The sequence below is a fragment of the Leucoraja erinacea genome, chromosome 24, assembly GCF_028641065.1.
Source record: "Leucoraja erinacea ecotype New England chromosome 24, Leri_hhj_1, whole genome shotgun sequence".
In the NCBI taxonomy this organism is placed as follows: Eukaryota; Metazoa; Chordata; class Chondrichthyes; order Rajiformes; family Rajidae; genus Leucoraja; species Leucoraja erinaceus.
Genome location: NC_073400.1, coordinates 31,263,498 through 31,282,630, shown reverse-complemented (window position 1 = coordinate 31,282,630; position 19,133 = coordinate 31,263,498). Strand labels below are relative to the sequence as shown.

At 50.6% G+C, this 19,133-nt stretch overlaps 1 protein-coding gene across 1 annotated transcript in view; it reads left to right on the top strand.

Annotated features, from left to right (window-relative positions):
- The window catches only part of LOC129708921 (plasma membrane calcium-transporting ATPase 1-like), a 203,098-nt gene extending 184,459 nt beyond the window's left edge, over nucleotides 1-18,639 (top strand). Inside the window, exons 20-23 of the mRNA XM_055654990.1 lie at nucleotides 480-587; nucleotides 2,728-2,910; nucleotides 4,624-4,737; nucleotides 18,275-18,639. Coding sequence (XP_055510965.1) covers nucleotides 480-587; nucleotides 2,728-2,910; nucleotides 4,624-4,737; nucleotides 18,275-18,595 — 726 coding nt within the window. The 3' untranslated portion in view covers nucleotides 18,596-18,639. The remainder of the gene's footprint in view (nucleotides 1-479; nucleotides 588-2,727; nucleotides 2,911-4,623; nucleotides 4,738-18,274) is intronic.
- The last annotated feature ends 494 nt before the right edge of the window (nucleotides 18,640-19,133 follow it).

The window sequence follows — 19,133 nt, the reverse complement described above, 5'->3', positions numbered from 1 at the left end:
CTTAAGAATTTTGTAAGTTTCTATAAGATCCCCTCTCAATCTTCTAAATTCTAGAGAGTATAAAACCAAGTCTATCCAGTCTTTCTTCATAAGACAGTCCTGACATCCCAGGAATCAGTCTGGTGAACCGTCTCTGTGCTCCCTCTATGGCAGTAATGTCCTTCCTCAGATTTGGAGACCAAAACTGTACGCAATACTCCAGGTCTGGTACAATGTAGGGAGGGCCGGCAGGTGTGTGGGGAGGAACGGCAGGTGAAACAGATTTAAGAGACAGTTAGACAGGTACACGGAGAGGACAGGTTTGGAGGGATCTGGGCCAAACGCGGGCAGGTGGGACTAGTGTAGCTGGGACATTGTTGGTCGCCGTGGGCAAGTTGGAACTGAAGGGTCTGTTTCCACGCTGTATCACTATCACTCTGTGACTAAGACACTCCTCCATCAAATGGCCGTCTAATGTTTTCCTTTTGTCGTTGCTACAGATCGTCATTGTGGAGCTTGGTGGGAAGCCCTTCAGCTGCACGGGACTAACTCTGCACCAGTGGCTGTGGTGCGTCTTCATTGGAGTCGGAGAGCTATTGTGGGGACAGGTTAGTTCAACTGTTTATCTTCTACAGCGTTAACACCTGGTGCCATGTTACAATGTTGCCACCTGGTACAATGTTGCCCCTGGTACAATGTTACCACCTGGTACAATGTTGCCCCCCTGGTACAATGTTGCCCCTGGTACAATGTTGCCACCTGGTACAATGTTGCAATGTTGCCCCTGGTACAATGTTGCAATGTTGCCCCTGGTACAATGTTGCCCCCTGGTACAATGTTGCAATGTTTCTCCTGGTACAATGTTGCCCCCTGGTGCAATGTTGCAATGTTGCCCCCTGGTACAATGTTGTCCCCTGGTACAATGTTGCACCTGGTACAATGTTGCACCTGGTACAATGTTGCCCCCTGGTACAATGTTGCCCCTGGTACAATGTTGCCCCCTGGTACAATGTTGCACCTGGTACAATGTTGCCCCCTGGTACAATGTTGCCCCCTGGTACAATGTTTGCCACCTGGTACAATGTTGCCCCTGGTACAATGTTGCCCCTGGTACAATGTTGCCCCTGGTACAATGTTGCCCCCTGGTACAATGTTGCACCTGGTACAATGTTGCCCCCTGGTACAATGTTGCCCCCTGGTACAATGTTGCACCTGGTATAATGTTGCCCCTGGTACAATGTACAATGTGCCCCCCTGGTACAATGTTGCCACCTGGTACAATGTTGCCCCTGGTACAATGTTGCCCCTGGTACAATGTTACAATGTTGCCCCTGGTACAATGTTGCCCCCTGGTACAATGTTGCCCCCTGGTACAATGTTGCCACCTAGTACAATGTTGCCCCTGGTACAATGTTGCCCCTGGTACAATGTTGCCCCCTGGTACAATGTTGCCACCTGGTACAATGTTGCCCCTAGTACAATGTTGCCCCTGGTACAATGTTGCCCCTGGTACAATGTTGCCCCTGGTACAATGTTGCCACCTGGTACAATGTTGCCACCTGGTACAATGTTGCCACCTGGTACAATGTGGCCCCTGGTACAATGTTGCCCCTGGTACAATGTTGCCCCCTGGTACAATGTTGCCCCTGATACAATGTTACAATGTTGCCACCTGGTACAATGTTGCCACCTGGTACAATGTTGCCCCTGGTACAATGTTGCCACCTGGTACAATGTTGCCACCTGGTACAATGTTGCCACCTGGTGTTTAAGAAGGAACTGCAGATGCTGGATAATCGAAGGTAGACAAAAATGCTGGAGAAACTCAGCGGGTGCAGCAGCATCTATGGAGCGAAGGAAATAGGCAACGTTTCGGGCCGAAACCCTTCCGGGTTTCGGCCCGAAACTTTGCCTATTTCCTATAGTGGAGATTGTTCAACTCTTTGCATGGAGCGAAGGAAATAGGCAACGTTTCGGGTCGAAACCCTTCTTCAGACTGATGTAGGGTGGGGGGAGGGGGGTGAGGAGAAGAAAGGAGAAAGGAAAAGGAGGAGCCCGAGGGCTGAGGGAGAGCTGAGAAGGGGAGGAGACAGCAAGGGCTACCGGAAATTGGAGAAGTCAATGTTTATGCCGCTAGGGTGCAGACTGCCCAAGCGGAATATGAGGTGCTGCTCCTCCAATATCCGGTGGTGCTCACTCTGGCCATGGAGGAGGCCCAGGACAGAGAGGTCGGATTGGGAATGGGAGGGGGAGTTGAAGTGCCGAGCCACCGGGAGATCGGGTTGGTTAATGCGAACTGTGCGGAGGTGTTGGCGAAACGATCGCCGATCCTGCGCTTGGTTTCACCAATAGTGCCATGTTACAACGTTGCCACACAGTTTAAGAATAAGGAGTAAGCCATTTAGAACGGAGACGAGGAGACACTTTTTCTCACAGAGAGTGGTGAGCCTGTGGAATTCTCTGCCTCAGAGGGCGGTGGAGGCCGGTTCTCTGGATGCTTTCAAGAGAGAGCTAGAGAGGGCTCTTAAAGATAGCGGAGTCGGGGGGAGAAGGCAGGAACGGGGTACTGATTGGGGATGATCAGCCATGATCACATTGAATGGCGGTGCTGGTGCTGGTGCTGGCTCGAAGGGCCGAAAGGCCTCTACTCCTGCACCTATTGTCTATTGTTACAATGTTGCCACTGGTGCTATGAGCCCACCTTGAATTCCCCACGTTGAACATTCCTCCTTCCCCCTCCCTCTACAGCTGATCTCCTCGATCCCCACCAGCCGTCTGAAGTTCCTGAAGGAGGCCGGTCACGGCACGACCAAGGACGACATTCCGGAGGGCGAGCTGATGGAGGACAACGATGAGATTGACCACGCCGAGATGGAGCTGCGACGGGGGCAGATCCTCTGGTTCAGAGGCCTGAATAGAATCCAGACTCAGGTATGCTGACATCACACAGCAGTGGGGCCACCCGCCCGACACTGGAGGCTCGAAAGGAAGCTCGAGACCACTTGCCCCTCACCCCCCCAAAGGCTGCCATCCCCCCCCCCCCCCCCCCCTCCCCCCTCCCCTCTTTGCCAATGTCGTTCGCACAACTGATGTCTTGTTTTTAAGAGGGAACTGCAGATGCTGGAGAATCGAAGGTTACACAGAAAAGCTGGAGAAACTCAGCGGGTGCAGCAGCATCTATGGAGCGAAGGAAATAGGCAACGTTTCGGGCCGAAACCCGTAAGGGTTTCGGCCCGAAACGTTGCCTATTTCCTTCGCTCCATAGATGCTGCTGCACCCGCTGATGTCTTGTTTTGTTTTAAATAAGTCAGTATTGATATAGAAGGTCCATCCTCCAGGTAAAGTCACCGGTCCTGCCTCTAGATACAAACTGTTGTCCACCTGGTCAAAGATATCCTCCTGGAATCCTGTTCTTCTGTCTTTCCCTCTCTCTTCACATAGTCTCCATGTTGCCTTTACCCGTTTGCTGTTTTTATTCTTGCTGTGGGGGTGATTGGTATTTTCCGCAATGACTGGGACTCTATTTCATTTCAAAAATGTTTTGCTTTCTATTCTATTTTCCATTTTGCCCACACTCTCTCTCTCTCTCTCTCCCTCCATTCTCTCCTTTCACATTCACCCCTTTGTTGTTGGTTTTTTTTTCCATTCTCTGTCTCGCTCCTGTCTACACCCCCCCCCCCTTCCCTCCCCCCCCCCCCATCTATTCCTTGTCTCTCTGTCTGGCCCCTGACTCCCTTCCACACCCACCCCTCTCCAACCCACCTGCTGTTTTCACCCAAACACCTCCTGCTCTCTCGACACCCCCCCTTTTTGCTCTTCCCCACTCTAACTCTACCCCCTCCCTCTCACTCCTGTTGTCTCTATCGGACCGTTCCTCTCCCCCCCCCAATCCCCCCCCCCCCTCCACTTCTCTCTGGCTGCCTCCTCTTCTTTCCTCCGACTCTCAACCCCTCCCCCACCCCCCCCCCTCCCCTCCCGAGTCTCTGCACCTCCCCTCCTCCTCATGTCTCCCTCCCCCCACTTCCCCTCTCTTCCTTCACCTGCCCCTCCCCGCCATTCCCCATGTCTCTCTCCCCCTCCCCCCCCCCAACCTGCTTTTTCTCTCCATCACTCCCCCCTCCCTCCTCCGTCTCTCTCCTCCTCCCCTCCCCTCTCTCAAACCCCCTTTCCCTCCTCCTCTCTCTCACCCGTCTGTCTCTCCCCCCACCACCCCCCCCCTCTCCCCTCCCCCTCCTCCTCTCTCCTCCCCCCCCTCTCCCCCCCTCTCTCTCCCCTACCCCTCCTCTCCCCCCCCTCCCCTCCCCCCCCTTCTCCCTCTCCTCTCCCCCCCTCTCCCCCCCCCCCCCTGTCTCTCCCTCTCTCTCTCCCTCTCTCCCTCCCTCTCTCTCCCCCTCTCTCTCACCCCCTCTCTCCCCCTCTCTCTCTATCCCCTTTCCCCCCTCTCTCTCTCCCATCACTCTCTCCCCCTCTCTCTCCCCTCCCCCTCTCTCCCTCCTCTCTTCCTCTCCCTCCCTACCTCTCCTTCCGTCCCTCTGTCTCTCTCTCCCCCCTCCCCCTCTCTCCCCCCCCCCTCCCCCTCTCTCTCTCTCTCTCTCTCTCTCTGCAATGTGGAGCAAAGCTGTTTTATTCTCTGGTTCTTTACAGATGGGCGTTGTCAACACCTTCCAAGGTGGACCCTCGTTACAGGGAGTGCTGCGCCGTCAGCCCTCTATAGTCAGCCAGCATCATGATGTAAAAACACTTTCTACCCCAACCCATGTAGTCCTTTCTACGGGCAATTCTACTACTGCTACTTCCACCACAGTGGGGCGTGAGTGCTGGTTTCTTAACAAACTGCATGATATTTAAAACCATCTCTGTCCCATGCACTTTAACCCTTTAAACTATCCTTTTTTTCCCTTTTTAGTTTCTGAATGTTCTCATTTCAGCCTTTTTTTCGTTCCTGTTTTGAGTTCAAAGGTCGCCGCATCTAAACGCGATTTCCTTCTTCCACAGGGGAGTGACGCGTTTCAGATAAGAGAGGGGTGTGAGTCACTCTTACTTCTCTTAAAAAAGACCCTCAAACTAGGGCAGCAGCGACTATTGAATGTGGTTACATCACATGCCTGTTACATACCATTACATGCCTGTTTTACGAGGTGCCGTGACCTTTCCACAATGCATTGAATGAACTAAGACCGCGGACATCACAATGACGCCATAACCTTTCTTTTCCAGATTAAATTGCAATTTTATAGACATTTAAGCTGAGAGGTTTAGCACGAGTTCGCCTGTTGAGGTTAATAATCCCAGGCTTGGCGATCGTTTCGCCCAACACCTCCGCTCGGTCCGCAATAACCAACCTGATCTCCTGGTGGCTCAGCGCTTCAACTCCCCCTCCCATTCCCAATCCGACCTTTCTGTCCTGGGTCTCCTGCATGGGCAGAGTGTGTCCCACCGCACAAATTGGAGGAGCAGCACCTCATATTCCGCTTGGGTAGTTTACACCCCAGGGGTATGAACATTGAACATTGACTTCTCCAATTTCAGGTAGTCCCTGCTTTCTCCCTCCTTCCCCTCCCCTCCCCAGCTCCCCCACACAGCCCACTGTCTCCGCCTCTTCCTTTCTCCTTCCCACCCCCACCCCACATCAGTCGAGACCCTTAAGGGTGAGGCAGCATCTATGGAGCGAAGGAATAGGTGACGTTTCGGGTCGAGACCCGGAAGGGTCTCGACCCGAAACGTCACCTATTCCTTCGCTCCATAGATGCTGCCTCACCCGCTGAGTTTCTCCAGCGTTTTTGTCTAGTTATATCACGAACCTTCGTGCATTAGAGACAGTTTAATCCTTGCAAACCTATCGACCTTTGGCCACATTTAGGGAGCCGTTTGTTCCCCAAAACTCCACCGTAAAATCCTCATAGATGGTGCACTTTGCCTCACAGAGCAATTTGCTTTTAGTGCTCCTGTATTATTGGGAAGCAGGTGCAGGAGGAGGCCGTTCGGCCCATTGAAGTGGCCTGCTGGTACTAGAAGCTCATTGTTGAAATTCAACCTCCCCTCTTGCCCTCCAGCCTGATCCCCAGCTCTGTTGTATCCCCACTGTGTCTCCCAGCCACGGCAGTTCCCCAAAGTCCCAACACCCAGCGGTGAGTGTGCGGTGATCGCTGCAGTGGTGCGTAATGAGGATTGTGTTGCTCCAGCTATGATGTGTTGGTGGGAGATGTAGGGGTCACATGCACACACACATGCACACGCACATGCACTCATGCATGCACAGGCAGGCACACACGCACGTGCACGCACACATGCACACTCAGGCATGCATGTACACACACACGTCCACGCACACATGCACGCACACACGCACGTCCACGCACACACGCACACGCACGTCAACGCACACGCACGTGCGCACACTCAGGCACACATGTATACATGCAAATGCACACACACATACACACGCAGGCACACATGCACGCGCACACACGCAACATGCATGCACACACACGCAACATGCAAATGCACACACATGCATGTGCATGCACCTACATGTGGACACAATCACATGCACGCACACGCATGCAAGCGTGCACATGCTAGTATGCACACATGCATATGCTCGCATGCACAAGCACATGTACACACACACACACACACACACACCGCTGACATGGTTGGCCAGTGCAGTGACAATCAGTTGCTACCTGTTGCCACCTCTAATTCAGCCACAACATGTTATTGTCATCCATGAAACACAAAGTCCAGAGTTTGTCAGAGATGAGGTCAGGTCACTTCATGCAGCGCTGGGATTGCCACAATATACATTTATACACAGCTGGTAACTGCACCTTTGTCCAGTGTTATATCCTCAGTCTGAAGAAGGGTCTCGACCCGAAACGTCTCCCACTCCTTCTCTCCAGAGATGCTGCCAGTCCCGCTGAGTTACTCCAGGACTCTGTGTCTATCTTGGTTGTAAACCAGCATCTGCAGTTCCTTTCTGCAGACGTCCTTCTAAACGGTTTTACTGCATAAAAAGACACAGAGTGCTGGAGTAACTCAGCGGGACAGGCAGCATCTCTGGGTAACGTGGATAGACGATATTTTGGTTGGGATCCTTCTTCAGAAGTTTAGACAACCAATGCTAGATCAGATTTGTGCCAGTGCATCAGAGATTGTAATTCCAGTAATCACAGCACGGTGGCGCAGCGGGTAGAGCTGCTGCCTCACAACGCCAGAGACCCGGGTTCGATCCCGACTACGGGTGCTGTCTGTACGGAGTTTGCACGTTCTCCCTGTGATGCGGACGGACTCAGCGGGCCGAAGGGCCTGTTTCCATGCTGTATCTTTCAATCATTTGGCCCTGTCTAAATTGCCACTAAAAGCGGGATAGTGTCGAACTAGCGGGCCGAGTGTTTGCGGTGGGCTTGGTGGGTGGGAGGCCTGTTTCCTCCGCTGTATCTCTAAACGAAACCAAGCCAGGCAAACTGAAACTGAAACTAAACTAAACCCAGTCAGAGGTGGGCGTTCAATCTTCTCGAACGATGATGATTACGGAACGCTACCAGCTTATTTGTGACGCATATTTATCCATTCGCAACCCGTGGCAGCTCATCGCTGGGAACCAACCTCCCCCCCCCCGCCCAGCGGAGACTAATCCCTCTATTCCAGCCCGAGGATGGCGTCTGTGAATCGTATGTCCAGTGTATGTGGCGGTGCCTTCCTGTAGAGACCGTATCTCTCGTCCTTGTCTTCCATGTGTGCTTCACCTCCAGGTCGTAGAGCATGGATGTTGTCTGGAATTCTAAGCCATATAGTCACTCTGGAGCTGTTCCCCCCTCTCCCCCCCCCCCCCCCCCCCCCCTTTTCCGATCTGTTTGCAGTTTAGTTTATTGTCACGTGGACTCAGCCAGCTTGACTTTAACAGAAGAAAGGTCTCGACCCGAAATGAGATCCACCTCTCGGTTTGAGTTCAGTTCAGCTTATTGTCACGTGTACCGAGGTACAGTGAAAAGCTGGTGTCAGCGGAAAGACAATACGTGATTACAGTCCAGTGTACAGATACATGGTGAGGGAATGGCGTTTAGCGCAAGGTAAAGCCAGCAAAGTCCGATCAAAGATAGTCCCAGGGTCACCAAAGAGGTAAATAGTAGATCAGGACCGCTCGTTACTTCGGGTAAGAGTAGTGTACAGATTGTTACGGATAGGACAGGTTTGGAGGGATATGGACCAAACGCGGGCAGGTGGGACTAGTGCACCTGGGACATTGTTGGCTGGTCTGGGCACGTTGGGCCAAAGGGCCTGTTTCCATGCTGTATCACTCTATGACTCTATGATAAGGGAATAACTTTTAGTACAAGGTAACGCCAGCAATCTCCAATTTAGTCGGCATGTGTGACGTGCTATGAAGACTTTGTCGGATATTTTTTTTTTTTTGCTTTGGAGACGGAAGTAGGTTTGCGTTAATGATGGGGAGGGAGTCGGGGGGTTACGGGGAGAAGGCAGGAGAATGGGGTTGGGAGGGAGAGATAGATCAGCCATGAGTGAATGGCGGAGTAGACTCGATGGGCTGAGTTGGGGAGAGATCCCACCAGCATAGGAGAGTGCAACTGATTGGGTTTCTGTTAATAGGGAAACTTGATGGTCAACTTTTCCACTCAGAGGGTGTTGCATATATGGAACGAGCAGTTGAGGCAGGCACCATAAAGACATTGAAGGGACATTTGGATGGGTACATGGATAGGAAATGTTGAGAGGGATCTGGGTCAACTATGGGTCGATGGACTTGGTAGATGTGCAACTTGGTTAGTAGGGTGAGTTGGGCCAAAGACCCGGATAGAGTGGATGTGGAGAGGATGTTTCCACTAGTGGGAGAGTCTAGGACCAGAGGGCACACACAGCCTCAGAATTAAAGGGCTTTCCTTTAGGAAAGAGACGAGAGGGAATTTCTTTAGTCGGAGGGTGGTGAATCTGTGGAATTCTTTGCCACGTTCGTGGATATTTCTACGGCAGAGATAGATAGATTCTTGATTAGTGCGGGTGTCAGGGGTTATGGGGAGAAGGCAGGAGAATGGGGTTAGGAGAGGGAGAGATAGATCAGCCATGATTGAATGGCGGAGTCGACTTGATGGGTCGAATGACCTCATTCTGCTCCCGTCACTTATGGACACACAAACTGACGACCTGTACTTTGGGGGTCCCTCCTCCAGACGTCTGAGGTAACGTTCCGGTGTGTTGGGGGGTGGGGGGCCCTTGATTAGAGTAGAACGGGTGATTTGAGGGGCGCGAGGACTGGGGCAGGTTGCGACATTGCCGGGTCAAGAAGTCCGACACCAGACTGATTCCTGGGATGTCAGGACTGTCTTATGAAGAAAGACTGGATAGACTTGGTTTATACTCTCTAGAATTTAGAAGATTGAGAGGGGATCTTATAGAAACTTACAAAATTCTTAAGGGGTTGGACAGGCTAGATGCAGGAAGATTGTTCCCGATGTTAGGGAAGTCCAGGACAAGGGGTCACAGCTTAGGATAAAGGGGAAATCCTTTAAAACAGAGATGAGAAGAACTTTTTTCACGCAGAGAGTGGTGAATCTCTGGAACTCTCTGCCACAGAGGGTAGTTGAGGCCAGTTCATTGGCTATATTTAAGAGGGAGTTAGATGTGGCCCTTGTGGCTAAGGGGATCAGGGGGTATGGAGAGAAGGCAGGTACGGGATACTGAGTTGGATGATCAGCCATGATCATATTGAATGGCGGTGCAGGCTCGAAGGGCCGAATGGCCTACTCCTGCACCTAATTTCTATTTTTCTATGTTTCTATGACACATTTGAGGCACAGTCTTCTTCAAAACCCAAACCCCGCAAGTCTACACGGGATGAGTGGGTGTCCCATTGCACAGACAGACCAGATGAGAGTTTGTTTAAGAAAGAACTGCAGATGCTGGAAAATATACGAAGGTGGACAAAAATGCTGGAGGAACTCAGTGGGTGAGGCAGCATCTATGGAGCGAAGGAATAGGTGACGTTTCGGGTCGAGACCCATAAGGGTCTCGACCCGAAACGTTACCTATTCCTTCGCTCCATAGATGCTGCCTCACCCTTAAGGGCCTCGACCCGAAACGTCACCTATTCCTTCGCTCCATAGATGCTGCCTCACCCGCTGAGTGTCTCCCCAGAGATGCTGCCTGACCCTCTGAGTTACTCCAGCACTTTGCGCCTATCTTCGGTTGTAAACCAGCATCTGCAGTTCCTTCCCACACGTCATAGTCCACTGGGCAACAGACAACAGGTGCAGGAGTAGGCCATTCGGCCCTTTCGAGCCAACACCGCCATTCAATGTGATCATTGGCTGATCATCCCCAATCAGTGCCCCGTTCCTGCCTTCTCCCCCCTATCCCCTGACTCCGCCATCTTTAAGAGCCCTGCCTTGAAAGCATCCAGAGAAACGGCCTCTGAGGCAGAGAATTCCACAGACTCACAACTCTCTCTGTGAGGGAAAAAGAGAGATTTTTGTTTTGCCAACTTGCCTTATCGACTAATTTTACTTTTTCATTTTTAAACCAAAACACAATCCCTGCCTGGAGGAGTGCCTTAACTGAACCATCTCACGTCTCCGGTCTCCAGCAGTTGGCGGCATTAAACCACTGAATAGCAGTAGCCCTGCGATCTACATTTGTTCCTGCGCTCAGTCACGGCTCAGGATGGGAAGGAGTCAACCTTTACCGTGTACATCTCTCCCCGTCTTAACAGGAGGACAAATGGCCGTTTGACGTGTTTTAGTGCCGTTCCGATGGGAGAGGTAGTGGCCCCTGTCCCACTTAGGAAACCCCGAAGTGAAACCCCTGGAGACTTTGCGCCCCACCCAAGGTTTCCGTGCGGTTCCCGGAGGTTTTCGTCAGTCTTCCCTACCTGCTTCCACTACCTGCAACCACCTGCAACCATCTGCAACCTCCGGCAACCGCACGGAAACCTTGGGCGGGGCGCAAAGTCTCCAGAGGTTTCCGTTCAGGTTTCCTAAGTGGGACAGGGGCAGAAAAGGGATGAGGGTTCAATCCCAGATCTCGCCTGCCACTAAATCACAACCAATTTTTAAACAAACAACAATTTCTTTTTTGTTTTTTTAATTTATTACAAGCAAATGTAGAACAATCTAGAACAATCGGCGTGTAAAATTATACAGTTAATGTACAGCTTCAGATTTGACTTTTTCAATTCAATTCAATTCAACTTTAATGTCATTGCGCAAATACCGATTCAGATTCAATTTTAATTGTCATTGTCAGTGTACAGTACAGAGACAACGAAATGCATTTAGCATCTCCCTTGAAGAGCGACATAGCAAACGATTTGAATAAAAAAATAATGTGTCCGTACAACAAAATGCAGTTTTGCGTCAGTCCGTAGTAGTTGTACATAAAGAAATAAAAAAATAAATAGAAAGAGAGAAGATACAGAATAATCAAAAAATACAGAATAATTAAACAATGGGGATGGAGGGACCGGAGAAATCTATCGGTGGGACTCCGAGTTCAGCAATGTAATTATATTGTTGTAGAAGCTGTTCCTCATCCTACTAGTAACCGCCTCCCTGATGGGAGGAGGGCAAACATCCTGGGATGTCAGGACTGTCTTATGAAGAAAGACTGGATAGACTTGGTTTATACTCTCTAGAATTTAGGAGATTGAGAGGGGATCTTATAGAAACTTACAAAATTCTTAAGGGGTTGGACAGGCTAGATGCAGGAAGATTGTTCCCGATGTTGGGGAAGTCCAGGACAAGGGGTCACAGCTTAAGGATAAGGGGGAAATCCTTTAGAACCGAGATGAGAAGGACTTTTTTTTCACACAGAGAGTGGTGAATCTCTGGAACTCTCTGCCACAGAGGGTAGTTGAGGCCCAGTTCATTGGCTATATTTAAGAGGGAGTTAGATGTGGCCCTTGTGGCTAAAGGGATCAGAGGGTATGGAGAGAAGGCAGGTACGGGATACTGAGTTGGATGATCAGCCATGATCATATTGAATGGCGGTGCAGGCTCGAAGGGCTGAATGGCCTCTACTCCTGCACCTAATTTCTATGTTTCTATGTTTCTACGTGAGGGGTCTTTGATGATAGCTTTAAAATAGAGGAAAAGAAAAAAGAACAGGAAAGGGAGAAAATGTGAGATGTGGGAAGATAGGACCCCTCGATCCGTGATTCCCAACCTTGTTTAGCTCATGGCCCCCCTAGGGAACTTTTAATTTTCCCCACCTCCTGATATTATGAGCGGAAAAAAAAAGTATTTCACTATTATAATGCCTTCCGTAAAAACATAATTGCATAAACAATTATGCAGATTAATTGCGCATAATATTCTCTTTTATTCTATTCCACAAACATCAAAAAATATTTCAACTACAAAGATTTAAATTGATTAGAACTGAAATCTAGGAGGTAGCTTCATTGAACCTGTGGCCCCCTTAATCCCAACATTGTTCTGTGCCCCCCCCCCCCCCCCCCCCCCCCCCCTGAAATTTTCCATTTGCCCCCCAGGTTGGGAATCACGGGTCTAAGGGCTTGCATGGGGAATAATGTTCGCCGGGTAGATAAAAGTGCTGCAGAAACTCAGCGGGTGCAGCAGCATCTTTCATTTCACTGTACATCTCGTATGTGTGTGTGACAAATAAACTTGACTTGACTTGATCTATGGAGCGAAGGAAATAGGCAACGTTTCGGGACGAAACCCTTCCGGGTTTCGGCCCGAAACGTTACCTATTTCCTATTTCCTTCGCCCTTTGGGTTTCGTCCCGAAACGTCGCCTATTTCCTTCGCTCCGTAGATGCTGCTGCACCCGCTGAGTTTCTCCAGCATTTTTGTCTACCCCGGAAATTTGCCATGGGGGGGGTTGGGAACCACTGGCCTAGACTCTCGGACATGTTTGCAAAACAACGGTTCCTAGCTTAAGAATCTGCGCCGTGTTCGGTTAAAAAATGATGCTGTGTTGTTAAACTGATATTACCTCACTCCTACATAGAAACGTGGAAATGTGGTGCTGGAGGAGGCCATTCGGCCCTTCGAGCCAGCGCCGCCATTCATTGTGATCGTGGCTGATCATCCACAATCAGTACCCTACCCCCGTTCCTGCCTTCTCCCCATTTCCCCATTGATTCCGTTAGCCCCTAAGAACTAAATCCAACTCTCCCCCGTGAAAACATCTGGTGAATTGGCCTCCGCTGCCTTCTGTGGCAGAGAATTCCACACAGACTCATCTCAGAGGAATCTTATGGAAGTGCAGAAACTGTCGTTCCAAATGCGTTTGCAGTTGGACTGAGCCGCGCGTTAATTTGGCCTTCATTTGGCACGGAGGCGCAGCGGTAGAGTTGCTGCCTTACAGCGCTTGCTGGCTTCGATCCCGACCACGGGCGCTTGGACCTCATCCCCGTGACCTACACGGCTTTCCTGCAAGATCTTCACTTTCCTCCCCCACTCCAAAAGACAATAGACAATAGGTGCAGGAGTAGAGGCCATTCGGCCCTTCGAGCCAGCACCGCCATTCAATGTGATCATGGCTGATCATCCACAATCAGTACCCCGTTCCTGCCTTCTCCCCCATATCCCCTGAGTCCGTCCGCTATCTTTAAGAGCCCTAGGTTCACCAGACTGATTCCTGGGATGTCAGGACTGTCTTATGAAGAAGGACTGGATAGACTTGGTTTATACTCTCTAGAATTTAGGAGATTGAGAGGGGATCTTATAGAAACTTACAAAATTCTTAAGGGGTTGGACAGGCTAGATGCAGGAAGATTGTTCCCGATGTTGGGGAAGTCCAGGACAAGGGGTCACAGTTTAAGGATAAGGGGGAACTTTTTTCACCCAGAGAGTGGTGAATCTCTGGAACTCTCTGCCACAGAGGGTAGTCGAGGCCACAGTTAATTGGCTATATTTAAGAGGGAGTTAGATGTGGCCCTTGTGGCTAAGGGGATCAGGGGGTATGGAGAGAAGGCAGGTACAGGACACTGAGTTGGATGATCAGCCATGATCATATTGAATGGCGGTGCAGGCTCGAAGGGCCGAATGGCCTACTCCTGCACCTAATTTCTATGTTTCTATGTAAGCATCCAGAGAACCGGCCTCCACCTCCCTCTGAGGCAGAGGCAGAGATGTACAGGTTTGTATGTAAATTGGCTTGGTAATTGTTAGAAGAGTCCCTGGTGTGTGTAGGATAGTGTTAGTGTGCGGGGATCGCTGGTCGGCGCGGACCCGGTGGGCTGAAGGGCCTGTTTCCGCGCTGTATCTCTAAACTAAACTGAACAGTTATTCTATCTACATCGGGCAGAGATGGACATTTACTTTTTTTTGCTGATCTTCTATTGATTTGTTCTTAGAAAATGCACCTTGACTTCCCCCCCTTCCCCCCAATCCTTAAATCGTTCTAATGGTACCTAGTCAGCTTGTACTCGCTAGAATTTAGGAGATTGAGGGGGGGATCTTATAGAAACGTACAAAATTCTTAAGGGGTTGGACAGGCTAGATGCAGGAAGATTGTTCCCGATGTTGGGGAAGTCCAGAACAAGGGGTCACAGTTTAAGGATAAGAGGGAAGTCTTTTAGGACCGAGATGAGAAGAACATTTTTTTTTTCACAGAGAGTGGTGAATCTGTGGAATTCTCTGCCACAGAAGGTAGTTGAGGCCACACAGTTCATTGGCTATATTTAAGAGGGAGTTAGATGTGGCCCTTGTGGCTAAAGGGATCAGGGGGTATGGAGAGAAGGCAGGTATGGGATACTGAGTTGGATGATCAGCCATGATCATATTGAATGGCGAATGGTGCAGGCTCGAAGGGCCGAATGGCCTACTCCTGCACCTATTGTCTATGTTTCTATGAAAGCTAGGGCATAGGAAATAGGTAACGTTTTGGGCCGAACCCCTTCGGGATTCGGCCCGAAACGTTGCCTATTTCCTTCACTCCATGGCTACTGCTGCACTACTGAGTTGGATGATCAGCCATGATCATATTGAATGGCGAATGGTGCAGGCTCGAAGGGCCGAATGGCCTCTACTCCTCCACCTGTTGTCTATGTTTCTAGTTTGCTGAGGTTGTTAGCCTGGCTTGGGACTGCTGTTCCCCCGTCAGGCACAAGGCAAGGGGGGGTGGGATCGGGGACGGAACGCCCGCATTGGTTGTGGCCCGCTGAGCCTTCAGTGTGTGACCAGCCTCCGAAGGTTCGCCCTGATCCCGCTTGGCGCACCACGGAATGGAATATTGCGCCGATGTATATGTGCACCCGGGCCACCAGCATGTGTGTGATTGCCTGATAACAGCTGGGAAGAAACTGTCCCTGAATCTGGAGGTGTGTGTGCGTTCGTTTTCACACTTCTGTACCTCAAGATTCAAGTGAGTTTATTGTCATGTGTCCCTGATAGGACAATGAAATTCTTGCTTTGCTTCAGCACAACAGAACATAGTAGGCATTGACTACAGAACAGATCAGTGTGTCCATATACCATATACCTTTTGTCTGAATAAAGAATTCTTGTCAGGCAGTTGACGTTTATGCCGCCATATCTCTAAACCAAACTACACACCTCTTTTTGTCTGTCCCATCTCACTGTCCCAAAGACCAACTTGGGTTTACGAGGAAGCTCCCTTCTCCCTCCTGCCGACACCTCCAGATTCAGAAACAGTTTCTTCCCGGCTGTTATGTGTGTGTGTGTGTGTTGCTGCCTGACTCAGCAGGTCCCATGTCTTAATCTGCCCAGTTTGACCAAGAGGGTCGCCCCTCCCTGTGTGAAAAATACCCTCCCCTCCCCTCCCCCCTCTGTGTGAAAAATAACTCCTTCTGACCCCCACCCAGCACGGTGACAATCGACGCCTTGTGTGTGTGTGTTCCCCCCACCCCCCCGCCTGTTGTGTTGCTTGTCGAAATGGCCGTCATTTATTTTGTCTTTGTCCTTCACATTGACATATTGCATCAGCAGTCGGTGGTTGGCAGGGACGAGGGCGCTAGTTGTGTCGAGACCGACATCCTCACAATCATACATCCATTTCAGTTGTTGCTGGGCTTTGGGGCAAATCATTGATGCCATTTGTGTGTGTGCGTGCGTGCGTGTGTGTGTCAGTTTATTAGTGAATCCAACACCTGAATCAAGTCTGGTGGAGTTTCATCCTATCTATGTCCCTGGGATTCCGTGTTGCGTTCCATACACATGTCCCACGCATTGCCTTGCCTTTTGCTGGTGTGTAAACCAGAGTGCCGTTTGATAATGTTCCATCTGCATCTTGCCATTCCACTGAATAAGTTGGTGACAAGCAGGGGGATTCTTTTTCCCCCTCCCGATTCAGTTCATTTCAGTTGAGTTTATTGTCACGTGTACCGAGGTACAGTGAAAAGCTTTTTGCTGCGTGCTAAACCAGTCAACGGAAAGACAATATGTGATTACAATCGACCCGTTTACAGTGTACAGATACAGGATAAGGGAATAACGTTCAGTGCAAGGTAAAGCCAGCAGAGTCCGATCAAGGATAGTCCGAGGGTCACCAATGAGGTAGATAGTAGTTCAGGACTGCTCTCTGGTTGTGGTAGGATGGTTCAGTTGCCTGATAACAGCCGGGAAGAAACTGTCCCTGAATCTGGAGGTGTGTGTGCGTTCGTTTTCACACTTCTGTACCTCAAGATTCAAGTGAGTTTATTGTCATGTGTCCCTGATAGGACAATGAAATTCTTGCTTTGCTTCAGCACAACAGAACATAGTAGGCATTGACTACAGAACAGATCAGTGTGTCCATATACCTTTTGTCTGAATAAAAAATTCTTGTCAGGCAGTTGACGTTTATGCCGGCATTTGGAGGCAAACATGTTTACAAGCAGCGGGCCATACATTCCTGGCACCAACAATAGACAATAGGTGCAGGAGTAGGCCATTCAGCCCTTCGAGCCAGCACCGCCATTCAACGTGATCATGGCTGATTCGCCAGTGTTGCTGCCTTGTCCAAACAAAATCATTTCTACCACTCCAGATTTTCCCCGCTCCCAAGAGCCCTGCAACTTTTACACCTCGGACAGCACAGAGGTGCAGCGGGTGGAGCTGCTGCCTCTCCAGGCCAAAGACCCGGGTTTAGTCCCGACCTCGGGTGCTGCCTGTGTGAAGTTTGCATGTTCCCTTCGCCGTTGCCACATGAGTTTCCTCCCACACCCGTAGGATCCAGGTTTAGGGGGATACGGGCCAAACGCAGGCGGGTGCGACGAGTGCAGATGAGGCATGTTGGTTGGTGTTGGCAGGTTGGGCCGAAGGGCCTGTATGACTCTGATTCTATCCCAAAGGTTGTAGGTTAATCGGCTCTCTGTAAATTGTCTCTAGGGAGACTGTAGGGAGTGGATGAGAAAGTGGGATAACTTAGAACTAGTGTGTGAACGGGTGATCGATGGTCGGCACGGACTCGGTGGGCCGAAGGGCCGGTTTCCATGCTGTATCTCTAAACCAAACTACACACCTCTTTTTGTCTGTCCCATCTCACTGTCCCAAAGACCAATTTGGGTTTACGAGGAAGCTCCCTTCTCCCTCCTGCTGACACCTCCAGATTCAGAAACAGTTTCTTCCCGGCTGTTATCAGGCAACTGAACCATCCTACCACAACCAGAGAGCGGTGCTGAACTACTATCTACCTCATTGGAGACCCTCGGACTATCCTCGATCGGATTTTGCTGGCTTTACCTTGCACTAAACGTTATTCCCTTATCATGTATCTGTACACTGTGGATGGCTCGATTGTGATCATGTATTGTCTTTCCGCTGACTGGTTAGCACGCAACAAAAGCTTTTCACTGTACCTCGGTACACGTGACAATAAACTAAACCGAAACTGTTGTATTCTTGCCTTTCTGCCATTGCTGAGAATTTTGCTTCAAGTGTTGTAGCCTTGAAGGATTAGAGATTGCTTTAAAAAAACAGTGTGTTGTCATTTGAACCAGGCATTGCCTCCACATACGTGCCGTGTTCTGCATTCGGGAAATTTCGGCTGAACGACTAATTTTAATTTCTCTCCATTTGTCATAGTTACATTTCCAGTCTTGTGTTATGATTTATTTTTTTTACAGCTTCCACTGCGCCTTGTTGATCGCCTATAACATTGGCAATTTGTACAAGTCTCCATTGTCACAGCCCGCCCACACACACACACACACACACACACACACGCACACACGTGTTTGCCCGGGAAAAAAAAAAAAAAAAAAAAAAAAGTTGTTTTTAATCGAAAGCCAAACCCCATCTCTCTTCTCCTCTGCCGAGAGTTTCTCTAACTTTGCCTTTTGTTCTTTGGCTTCTCTCCCACCCCCCACGCAGATCAAAGTGGTGAATGCGTTCCGTAGCTCGCTGTACGAGGGCATCGAGAAGCCAGAGTCGCGTAGTTCCATCCACAACTTCATGACCCACCCAGGATTCGAAATGGACGACGACGAGCCTCGCATCCCGCTCATCGACGAGACCGACGTGGAGATCAACAACGGACTGGCCAACTGCGGGAGCCCCCCCAGCCCCTCCCCCTCGCCCAACCAGAACAACAATGCTGTCGACAGCGGCGTCTCCCTGCCCCTCTCAGACGCTCACCGGCTCGCCTCTTCTCCGCCCGGGAGCCCCCTGCACAGCCTGGAGACGTCCGTCTGACCATTGAACACCCCCCCCTCTCGCTCGCCCCCCACACCCCCTGGACTCGCAGCTCCCCCCCACCCCCCCCCCCCCCCCCCCCCCCCCCCTCCGCTGGTCTTTGCAGGAAATCTAAAACGGAAAAAAAAAAATATTTTAGTTGGCAAATAGTCAGGGGAGGGGGGAGGGGGGGGGGGGGGGGGGGGGAGGGGAGGGGAGGGGAATCCTAAACCACCCTGTGTATGGGGTGAAAAGAGGGAATGATTCTTGCCGATTATACGCAAAATGTCGTCTGAGGTTTGAGAATCGACCAATCTGCCATCGACAGAATGCGACTCGCTCTCCAAGATAAGTGTCGTTTATATTAAGGCTTTTACTTAATGTCACCAACATCAATGCAGCGTGCAACACATCAGGTTTAGTCGGGGGGGGGGGGGGGGGGGGTAATCGGGGCGTCTGGCGTGATGGTGCTTCCAGCTGGGTTGGGGGGGTGACGGACCAGTCTAGACGTCTGCATGTCCGACTCTTATTTGCCTCAAATTTCCGGGCGATCCTTTTT